General features: G+C 40.2%; 1 protein-coding gene across 1 annotated transcript in view; it reads left to right on the plus strand.

Moving 5' to 3' along the window:
* LOC102201662 (zinc metalloproteinase-disintegrin-like batroxstatin-3) overlaps positions 1 to 5330 on the plus strand; it is a 24274-nt gene extending 18944 nt beyond the window's left edge. Inside the window, exons 14-20 of the mRNA XM_013914699.1 lie at positions 2747 to 2942; positions 3028 to 3133; positions 3252 to 3408; positions 3501 to 3581; positions 4759 to 4846; positions 4947 to 5052; positions 5304 to 5330. Coding sequence (XP_013770153.1) covers positions 2747 to 2942; positions 3028 to 3133; positions 3252 to 3408; positions 3501 to 3581; positions 4759 to 4846; positions 4947 to 5052; positions 5304 to 5319 — 750 coding nt within the window. The 3' untranslated portion in view covers positions 5320 to 5330. The remainder of the gene's footprint in view (positions 1 to 2746; positions 2943 to 3027; positions 3134 to 3251; positions 3409 to 3500; positions 3582 to 4758; positions 4847 to 4946; positions 5053 to 5303) is intronic.
* Positions 5331 to 12064: the final 6734 nt, after the last annotated feature.

Here is a 12064-nt window from a genome sequence, read left to right on the forward strand (position 1 = left end):
CAGAGAACAGTGGGAAAAGCATGGCTACAACTTTGTAATCATTCATGTGGAATCCAAAGCAATCCTTCAAAGGAGTCCTTCAGAAAGCAATAGTCGTAAGTTCTGTCAGTTCTTTGTATATTAAGCAATTAATAATAGGGTGTTTTGAGACATTATTTTGTACCTTCTTTGAAGTGCAGTTATAGGGTGTAGCTTCTGAGCTAATGATACAAGTGTACGCTCACCTACTACCTGCTTGTTTTCTTTGTAGTAATATCAGTTGGGATATCTACAGTATACTTATTTCATGATCTCCTGTGTAAGTGCCTGAATATATTTACCTGCTGATTATATGTCAATCGATTAAGAGTTTTGTATTATGTGTTTTTCTAGTTTCACTCCAGTTCAATGATGTCAGTGCAAGATGATTGCTATGTTTGGAGTCATTAAAGGAGCAAGTACGCTCACCTTCCTGGCTCTTGAAAAGGAGTTTGGCTGGCTGTTTATCTATGTTCACACTCAGGGAGTTTAACACAAAGAGAGAACAGTACAGAACACATGTTAGTCAGTCGATTGTCAATTGTCTGAGTCTTTCTGACCCTTCTGTCCACGCACGGACCATGCCTTTCTTTTAAAGGGCCAGCACACTAACAAAAAAAACAAAAAAAAAAACATGTACAAAATTGACAATATTCAGAACAGAGCGCGTGTAGGTCCGACCTCCCATTGTTTACAGAAGGGATCAGCTCTTAGCCCTCAGGGGCTCCGCTGTTCTGCCTACTGCCAAGCGAGCCAACAGAGAGCAGCTGCAACAGGACAACATCAGAGGGGTTTGGAAAACCCTGAAGACAATCTCAGGACAAAAACCAACCCCAAGGCTGCAGGAGACTTGGGGTGGGTGAATGACATAAATAAATATTTTAATAGGTTTGATCAACCACCCACCCCTCCCAGCATCGTCCCCCCTGAAGCTATCTCCCTCATCTTCAGGCACTGCCTGTCTTTCATCTCAGGACTTCCCACCTCTCAGCTCCCAGCCAGGAGGGTGTATGCTGTGGACTCCAACATACACCCCCCTCCCCCAAAATCCACTCTTTCTATCTCAGCACTTCAAATGAGGAACAAGCTTTGCAAGATTAAGGTGCGGAAGGCTGCAGGTCCAGATGGCATCAGCTCCAGGCTCCTGAGATGCAGCACAGATGAACTGTGTGGCATCCTAGGATATCTGTTCAACCTGAGCCTGTCGCTGGGGAAAGTACCACAGCTGTGGAAGACCTCATGTGTGGTACCGGTACCAAAGACCTCCCATCCCAAGGACCTCAGCAGCTACAGGCCGGTAGCCCTGACATCACATCTGATGAAGACCCTCGAGACATTGGTTCTAAACCATCTGTGCCCCCTGGTGAGATCTTCATTGGATCCGCTGCAGTTTGCTTACCAGCCTGGCATCGGGGTGGAGGACGCCATCATCTACCTCCTGCACAGAACTCTGACTCGCCTGGAAGCACTGTGAGGATCATGTTCTTTGATTTCTCCAGTGCTTTCAACATCCAGCCATGACTTCTGAGGGACAAGCTGGAGCTATAAGGAGTGGACCACCACATGTCCCAGTGGATACTGGACTACCTCACGGGACGCCCACAGTACATGAGGACAGGGTTGTGTCTCTGATACGCTGGTCTGCAGTACGGGGGCCCCACAGGGAACTGTGCTGGCACCGTTCCTCTTCACCCTCTACACTACAGACTTCTCCATCAACTCCTCACGCTGCCACCTACAGAAGTTCTCTGACGACTCTGCCATAGTCGGCCTCATCACAGGTGAGGACGGCTCAGAGTACAGACAGTGGACTCTGAACTTTGTGGACTGGTGTCAGCAGACTCCACCTGCCGATCAACGCCGGGAAAACCAAGGAGTTGATGGTGGACTTCAGAAAACGCAGACCGACCACACTGACTAATCCTAACTAAAACAAAAATCCAAAACAAAAGACCTACCTAGCTACTCGAAAAAAGGTCAGTGGAAACATACAAAAGTGACATCAACCGAATAACCTAGTGTGTAACAGTTTAAAACTGCAGCCAGTGTATAGGGTACCCCAGCTTACCTGTCCAGCCTCCCACCACACACAATACAAAGAAGCCTTCACGCAAATGTTTGTCATAAAGCAGAAGCCAGCAGCCACTAGCTGGCCAGGGAGCATTTGTAGTGGTCCTCGGAGAGTGATTGGCCAACTGTGCCCAGACCAGCCAATAGACACATGCAAATCAACTTTGAATTTTCCAATAGGTCGAGGCTTGACACCTGAAAGATAAAAAGAACACAAAAGCAAAGCCACATCTCTTGGCACGTAACAGTACAGTACTACCCTTAATGTAAATATGTAAAAAAAAATCGTGTATGTTTCTGTTTTGTGTCCTGTTCACTGTTTGTTTGTACATGTGTTTTTCTTGTTGCTGTTACAATCAAATTTCCCCTTGTGGGACAATTAAAGGATTATTCTTTTCTTTTCTTTATTTATTTTCATCCCTGAAAGTCTCTCCTCTGGCTGTAGTGATCCAGTTGTTTGCTCAGCTACAGTCCTCAAGTAATTAGATGATATTGCAAATGTTTGAACCAACACCACAGTATTACATTTTGATATTTTGTTTACAGAGCTCACACACTCAGGGTGTTTGACATAGCGCTGGAATTTTTAATCATATAACACTTTAAGAAAAACAATGTTTCAGATAACTTACACGTTGATGGAATATGCTCGGCACAGATCTTGCCTACCTCCAGACAGTGCCGTGCAAAGCAGGATGACTGTGATCTGGCAGAGTACTGCGATGGGAAGAGCACGACCTGTCCGGAGGATGTGTTTGCTGTGAATGGGCTCCCATGTGATGGAGGCCAAGGGTACTGCTACAACGGTCAGTGTCCACAGAGACCTAAGCAGTGTGTCAAGATGTATGGATCAGGTGAGTATCCTGTCAATACGCATATGGATGTATGTGAAAGTCATATGGAGAGTTAGGTTTTTATGCAATCTCCTGCTGCTATCAGGTGCTAAGGAGGCCAAACAAGGATGCTATAACTACAACACCAGAGGAGTCTACTATGGCTTCTGCAAACGCCCCTCAAATAATCAGTTCATCCCCTGTCAGCAAGAGTGAGTCCCAGTAGAACGTACAGGGCAACAGTTGCTCTGCAGCCGACCCTTATTTTGATTCTTCGTTCTTCATATCAACCAAACATGATCAGAAACAAACACTGTCTTTCTTTTGCAGAGATGTTCTTTGTGGAAAGCTCTTCTGTGAAGGCGGTAATGACAACCCAAACTATGGCCAGATGGTCGCCATCGGCACATGCAAGGCAGCATTCTTCTCAGACAACACCGGTGACCAAGGCCAGGTGGAAACGGGGACTAAATGTGGAGATGGAAAGGTAGCAGGCTTCCTGAATCCACTTTTTGCTTACTGCATCTACAGTGTAGAACAAAATAAAGTTAAATATACGTCTGACTTGTCTTTTCCAAGGTGTGCAGCCAGAATCAGTGTGTGGATCTGCAGACAGCATACAGAAACACCAACTGTTCAGCAAAATGCCCAGGCCATGCTGTGAGTACATGATGACACCAAAAACTGATCCATTGAGGTGGAACTGATTTATAACAGTTTTGTGCTGGACTGTACATTCTGGTATTTTCATTATTAGTTCATCTGTTTTCAAAAGGTTATCAAGAGGAGAAGCTGCATACCCTCATAGTTGTGAACAGGGTTCTAAAGCTTTTAAAGACTTTAATGCCACTAAGAGTGAAATTTAAGATCAACTTTACAAAATCAAAGGGTTAAAAGTAGTTTTTGTGTGATTTCTCGCTGCAAAGTTTAACTAAATCCTTTGTTATCCGGGGGCAGCTAATCCAACATATCCATGTTTAAAATGTAGCTTATGTGTAAAAGGTGGATGTCATAGCCTGCATTGACTTTTGGACTTAATGTTTTATAACTTCAATCTTAATGGGGTCATATTGGTCATATTGGTCATATTTAGCCCTATAAAGACAAAGACACCCTTTTAAGGCGTCCCTGAAATGCTAATGTGAGATATACAACCATGCCCAAACTTACTCATGTAGACTTTTGTAGAACCATATGCAAACATTTGCAACTGCAGTGTCATTGCAAATATGCACTGAATGAAGTGTGTGATTTGTAAGTTAGTAAAAAAATGGATATAACAAATTGCTTTTGAAAAGTGACTGTTCTGAGAAAAACAAATCATAAGCGTCCAATATCCAAAGCAGTTTGGGAAGTTAGCTTAATATTAAGGTCTTGTATTACTTTTTACTTGGTGCCTTTTAATTGGCTCTGCAAAAACTCTGTTAAACTTTGAGCCCCAAAAAATCTTTAGTTTAGCTATATTTTATAAGAATAACTGATGCAAGGAAAAACTCTTAGCTGATCATAATAACATAATTTAGCCTAGCATCTTATACGTATTTTACCTATAGTCTATCCAAAACTAAATAAAACTAGAGTCAGTTGGTCAGAAGCTAAAGTGATGTAGGGATAATATGTTACTATGAACAGAATATGCAAGAAAAGTCCAAGTAATTCAAATTTGGCTAAGTCTAGTTAATTACATGCCACCAGTTATACTGGGCATGCAGTGTTTTATATTACTTAAATTCAAATGGTAGGTCAGTGTTTTTGTTGTTGTTTTTTAAATAAAGCATTTTCACTGAAGTGTATTTTTTAAGACTAATAATGGCAACATGTTCTTTGTGCTTTCCAGGTGTGCAACCACAAAAGTGAGTGCCAGTGCGAGCCTGGGTGGACGCTTCCTAACTGTGACTCAGTGGACACAGCTTTTAGTGGTACTGGTAAGAGTCATCTACTTCAGTCTACAGATTAAGTTCAATTTACTGTGTCATGTTGCACAACTACAACCCAAGCAAACCGGTTTTTCTTCTGTCTCTGTAGGAAAAACTATTGTCACTGCAGTCAAGTTTACACTAGTGGTCCTAGGCATCATTGCTGCCATCGCAGGAATCATCTGGAAAAAGCAACAAAGTCCCATCCTGCCAACGTGAGTAATCATGACCGCAATCATGACCCCTCTAATGGAGAGTGCCATGCTCTGTTGCACTCTACAGTGAATGCACTCAGAGATCTTAAAGACTGCACTTTCCCCACCAGCTGAACATTATGAAGCACCCTAAGTGTTTGATTTTTTTAATATTTTAAACCATGCTTTCTCTTATGACACTGTAAAAGTTTGAGTTGTATTTATATTTTTATCTAAATGTACATATTTATCTACTTTGTTTACAAAATCAGACTTCTGCATGAGTAGAGAAAGAACAGAAGCATGATGCCAAATGAGCTTCTTATTGGTGCCTTTTTAGAAGCTGGACCACTAAGCGTGTATACAAGATTAGGTCTCACATGCAAGTGGTAAGACACATATCATTTGCCACACCATTAAAATGAGCGACTGTGATGTTTTTTAATGTTGATGTTGTATAATTCTTCTTAATTCTTATATTGAAACATTTTGTTTTACATTTATTTGCATTATGGTTGTTTCCCAATATATTTAACTATATTATTGTCCTGCTGTATACTTTGTCCTATTACTTTGTAAAGTGGGGCCAAACTGTACAAAGATGAAATAAAATTGTTTAAGTGACTAACAGATAAGGAATCTTACCCTGTAACACAGTGGCACATAATAAGGGGTGAAATAAATCAGACAGCAAGTGAATGGACAGTTCTTAAAGCTGATGTGTTGGAAGCAGAAAAAAATGAGCTGACTGCAGAACATGGGAACAGGTTGTATGATGCTCCCAGAATCTGGGAGCATGATTTGATATATTATATATCAAATCACCCTATTGCCTAGTGAGTTGTTTCACTAACAGTTTTCAGTTGTGTTAATAAACCTTATATTTTTCTTTTTATCTAACCCTCCTGTCTCTGGGCTCATTTATGTTACATCCCCTGTCGCCTAGCAGAGCCGGGTCGTAACACCAGAATGCAGAGGTAAAGCCTGCCCTATGCATTACAATCTCTACAAAGTAATACAAACTACTAAAACAATGAATTGGAGCCAATTCGAGCTGTCAAAGAGTACGAGGTGCAGTGCATAGGTCACCAGCGTAGGGTTAACACATAGAGAGAACCATTCACACTTAGAGCCAATTTATCAGGATATTTGCAAATTACATGTCTCACTCCCAGCGAGTCAGATTTTGATCCAACATGCAATACTATGTGGAAACCATCTGATTGGCAACAGTTTCAATTTTCAGCATTACAATGACCCCAAACACATTACCAATGCAGGAAATTCATACATGGATTGAATAACATACAGTGGATCTGCCTCTCCGGAGCTGAACTTCAACATTTTTTGTAAGCTTAGTTGGATCATCTTGACAGAGAACAGATAAAAAGCAGCCAAAACCTAAAAGAGAGCTCTAAATGACCTTCAAGAAGCCTGGAAAACCATTCCTGTGTCACGACACTGGGTCTGTGAGCCAGTGTTTTGTGTTTAATTTATATTTCTTCTTTATTGTTATTCATGGTTTTAGTTCTCTTGATGTTATATTTGTTGTTCTATCTTCTAGTGTTCCATGTTTCATATCCAGTCAGTCTTGTCTCAGTGTCAAGTCCATGTCTCTGTGCTTACATCATGTTTTACTTTGACACTCTTGCGTCCTATGTTGATGTGTTCAGTTTTGCTTCCCCTTTGTCCTGTTGTGTCTGATTAGTCCCAGCTGTGTTTCATTCTGTTTCTCATTATCCTGCTGGTGTTTGAGTCCTCAGTATTCCCCTGTTTGTTGTCGCATCCTCCCACTCTACGTATTCCTCACTCGTCATGTTTTCATGTTAGGTTATGTCATGTACTCCCAGTTTAGGTCATTCTTCCTAGCTTGAGTTTTTGTTGTATTTCTAGTGCTCATGTATTGTGTTTCTCAGTTTGCTTTTGCCAGCGAATAAAAACTGCCACCTTTAAGTTAAATACTCTGTCTCAGAGTCCTGCGTTCGGGTCCAACCACTGCCTGCCACACAGCAAACCTTGACATCCTGAAGACCACTTAAAGAAATTAAAAGAAAGTTTACCAAAGAGAGATAAGACTGCATTCATGTTTTTTGCCTGGTTTAATGTATTTCCTTTTTTACAGCCATTTTGACAAGAAATTTTATTTGAATAAGTGTTTGCTTAATGATGGCTCTGTACCGGAATAAAACTAGATTTTCTCATAAGGTTAATAAGACGCCTACCAACTATTTGATGTCCAAATAACTGCTGAGAGATACTCCAAAAAAAAAAAATAATAATAATAATAATTAGTGGCCCCCTCATCAAAATGTAGTTTTTTTATGTCATGGTCTCAGTGTCTCCTTGGCTGACTCAGCATTCAGGCTACATGTTTTGTTACTCTCTCTCTCTCTCTCTCTCTGCCTGGACGGAGCTCATCATAGGCTCATACCCTTGGCCCACACACCTGGTTTGATTACCCACCTGTCACTGAGCTGCCTGATTACCTGGGTCACTAAGGTGGTGGCTCAGTATCCTTTGAGTAACCTGTCTCTGTCTCGGTGCAAATCTCTAGCTTGTTCTGTTCAGTTTAATTAAATTTTATTTATATAGCGCCAAATCACAACAACAGTCACCTCAAGGCGCTTTATATTATACAATAGATCCTACAATAATAGATACAGAAAAAAACCCAACAATCATATGACCCCCTCTGAGCAAGCACTTTGGCGACAGTGGGAAGGAAAAATTCTCTTTTAACAGGAAGAAACCTCCGGCAGAACCAGGCTCAGGGAGGGGCGGGGCCATCTGCTGCGACCGGTTGGGGTGAGAGAAGGAAGACAAGATGAAAGACATGCTGTGGAAGAGAGACAGAGGTTAATAACAAGTATGATTCAATGCGGAGAGGTCTGTTAATACATAGTGATTGAGAAAGGTGACTGAAGAAGAAATACTCAATGCATCATTGGAATCCCCCAGCAGCGTATGCCTACTGCAGCATAACTAAGGGAGGATTCAGGGTCACCTGGTCCAGCCCTAACTATATGCTTTAGCAAAAAGGAAAGTTTTAAGCTTAATCTTAAAAGTAGAGATAGTGTCTGTCTCCCGAATCCAAACTGGAAGCTGGTTCCACAGAAGATGGGCCTGAAAACTGCAGGCTCTCCTTCCCGTTCTACTTTTAATTCTAGGATCGTGTTTGCTTTGTATATAGGTTTCCTGGACCTGTCCCTGTTTCTGGTAGTGTGGTGTGGTGCGGACCTAGTGAAAGCGTGAGTGACTGAACAGGAGCGTGGAATATTCATGAGAGCAGTGTGGATTGAATTGTGTGCAGGGACCTGTTCCTCTCCTTCTCCGGAAACCCCGACATTTTGGTGTTTTTTGTAAATAACCTGACTTTTATTCTAAAGAGCTGGTCTGTGCTTGAGTCAGTTTGGTCCCTTGACATTTTATTTGTTTACATGAAAATCAGTCACTTTTTTAAACACAACAAAAATTCAATGTAATCCCGTTATGCTACCCAACAACATAAAAGGCTCCAACAATGTTAAGTATGGAACATCATATGGAAAATCATATATTGCACTCTAAACACAGTAGATGTGAAATGGCAGAAAAGATAAGTGCTCTGTTGACATACACAGAGTACAGGCGTAACTCTGCCTTTGCAGGCTGATCAAATATAGAGATAGAGATGAATGGAAAATTACAAATACCTAAATGTTGCTGTCTTATAGACATTCAGTGCCACCTAAATGCAGTAACTGATAAATAAGACAGCACAGCAGTTACATCATTAGATCTTGCTACAAGAGGTCAGTACAGAAATACTGAAACTGAACTTTTAAATCATGAATACATTAAAGTAGTAGACACATATCACGCAGGTTAAGGCACATAAAGGAAAGTGAGGTAGTGAGGCTGAAAAATTATATTTTCTTTTTCTTCACACAGTCCAGACGGACTGTAGGCTTCTTGTCTGCTAATGGTGGGTGTTTTTCAGGCTTGCTACCTCTTCTTTTCTCCTTCACTTCCAGAGATGGTTGTGTGGGAAAATCCCAGATCAGCATTTTCTGAATTACTCCAATCAGCCCATTTTGCACCCACAGCGATGCCTTGCTCAAAGTAATTTAAATCACTTCCTACTATTCTGATGCTCAGTTTGAATTTCATTGGGTCATCTTGACCATGTCTACATGCCTAAATTCACTGATTTTCAGCCATGTGACTGGCTGATTATTTCTGCTAATGAGAAGTTGAGCAAGTGTACCTAACACAGTGTCCAGTGAGTGTATTTTAGTCATTAGGCCCTTTAAAATGTATTACTGCAATTTCTGTCTCAATATATGTGCACATAAAAACATCCCTACAGATGTCTTACTGCAGTCTTCACACAATAAACCACATAAACCAAGTTACAGTAGGTAGTTCTGCAAACTCTCGTAATTCTGATTGTTGTGAAATATATCTCTTTATTTGTTTTTTGGACTAAATATTATTTCAACACTGAGAAGACAAATCATTATCATCATCTTGCACAACTTCAAAATGCTGAATCAATTCCCCTGACCAGCTCTTTCCTGACATTCAAACCAGGAACAACATACCTATAAAAGCTGAAGTATGATCCTTCCACCCACCAGGGAACCACTCCCAGCTGTGGGTTCACCGAACCTTGCTGAACTCATAGCAGCAGCAAACAACCAGTCCAGAGACAGACTCAAAAGTGTGGCCTCTTTAAAAATCAGGAACTAAGACAACATGTCAGTAGATATCCTAGTAATTAATGACTTAATTATTTGGTGTATTATTATTATTATTATTATTATTATTATTATTATTATTATTATTATTGTGCTACTTGAATTTCTAACATCGCCATTCAAGCCAATTTGTAAGAAAAAAAGTGACAGAAATAAATTAATTATTACTATGCATATTTAGCCAGTTTGTTTATGTGTTTATGCTTATGCATTTCTATTATGTGTCCCGCTTGTCTTTGGCATAAGTAGGGAAATGAAAATAGGAAATACCCCCGAAGTGGCACTTCTCGTTATACCACCTCAACATTTGTTCTTCGTAAATTAACTAAATTGTCCCTCCTCCTCAGATTTCAAATTGAAAGACTCACTTGTTTGCAGTTTCAAACACCATCAGCAGAGAGCAGCATATTCACTTCATAAACACTCAGCTGCTGTAAACACATGAAATGAGCTGAAAGTGTCTTTTCCACCTGTCTGCACTTGCACTTTTTAATTTGACATTTTTACATTTAGGGTAGAAATTTAACTTTATATTTTCCTATTTTTTCATTGCTTTTATTTAATCTGGCTTCTTGCCCCACATCAGCTGTAATAGTCTCCACCTCACGTTCAACTCCAGTTGGATAAGAGATTACAATGAATTGGTTTGTCTTCCTATTTCAGCTTTACTCCATTAACATATGACATGTGTTAGGAAAACTTAGACGTTTTGCATGCAAAAAATGATTTAATTTTTCTATCTCTGTTTATGTTGTATGAATTTTTAATCTCAAGATGCCAAACTGTGTCCATTCTTTGAATTATGATAGATTAGCAATGATGCAAATAGATAAATAGCCAGTTGTAACACATTTATTACATAACACAATTGTAAATGATTAAACTTCTGATTAAAAACTCCACCAGTTTCACAGGAAACCGCAGATCATTGTTATTGCCACAAGGACTCCAGCCAGGGCTTTCCCCTCATAGCCGAGATTTGCTTGACAAAGAACAATTTTATTTGCATTTAACGCATCAGAAGTTAATGATAAACTACATTTCAGACTCAGTTTCAAGAGGCATTTGCACAGTGAAGATCACAAACTCTGAAATACTGGAAAGTCCAGATCTTCTTGATTATGTCATTGCTTGGTTGTTTTTGTATGTAGCTGGGATTTGTGTGTGAAACTCAAATAAGTACACGTGTGAATATTAGAGGCCTTTGAGTATTGTTGAATTTTAAGGAATTTGGTAAGAGGTCACTGCTGAGGTCAATTTTTTTACTTTTAGGTTCTTCACTAATCAAAATTCCTGGAGAACAAAAGATGACTTCAGAGAACAATCTGTTTCTGAATGCTCAGATACGCTGAAAAACAGTTTTTTATTGTATTTCTTAATCTCAGCCTACACCAACCACATACTTCATTCATTCAAACTGGAAAAAAAACAACTAAAATCAACAAATAGTGAAGAAGCAGGAAATATAGATCGTGTGATGCATTATATGGATAGAAGCCCCACGCTGCCTACCCATTACAGCTGGGGAGGAGCTGCTCAGCCATGAAGGTGGTGTTTACACGGCTGAGCAGCTCCTCCCCAGCTGTGATGGGTAGGCAGCGTGGGGCAGTTCCTGTGCCTAATACCACATACAGAATAACCTCGTGACACTCGGAATAAAAATGTTTTGATATTTAGATTTTTCTGTGTTCAATTGTAAGTTATTTATTTTTTATCTTCTGCCCCTTTTGTAGTGAACACTGTGGCTGTGGCTTGTTGAATGATGAGATATGATATTGTTTCTATTTCACTCTAACAGTGATCATGCTTGGATTATGACCGAGGGCTGAGTGATTTCACTCTATGGAATCAGTGGCGAGATGACTCAGTGCTGTCATGAGATGAGGTGGAGGAGGGTCAGGCATTCGAGCAGGAAAGTGACAGCTCAGAGGAGGAGATTGTGGTCAGCATTTACATAAACATTGCCTACAGGACCATTGCCTGCATTTATGTGGCAGATACAAATATTTTATACAATTCCCAAAGTCATATACAAATTTGTTCTTTGGCTTGTTGATGGAAAGTCAGATTAGAATCATATGATCATAGGATCATACTTCCTGAAGTCTGGACACAGGTTGAAACTGTGAGGTTGTAAGTCCTGCAAAGAACATTGAATAAAAGCTTTATTTTGGAAGGTATAAAACTATTCATGAAATACTAGAAAATCCACGTTAGTACGCTCACATTGAAGAAACAAATACAGTGGGGCAAAAAAGTATTTAGTCAGCCACCGATTGTGCAAGTTCCCCCAC

The sequence above is a fragment of the Pundamilia nyererei genome, unplaced genomic scaffold, assembly GCF_000239375.1.
Source record: "Pundamilia nyererei isolate P.nyererei 1_Seehausen unplaced genomic scaffold, PunNye1.0 scaffold00217, whole genome shotgun sequence".
NCBI classification, from domain to species: domain Eukaryota; kingdom Metazoa; phylum Chordata; class Actinopteri; order Cichliformes; family Cichlidae; genus Pundamilia; species Pundamilia nyererei.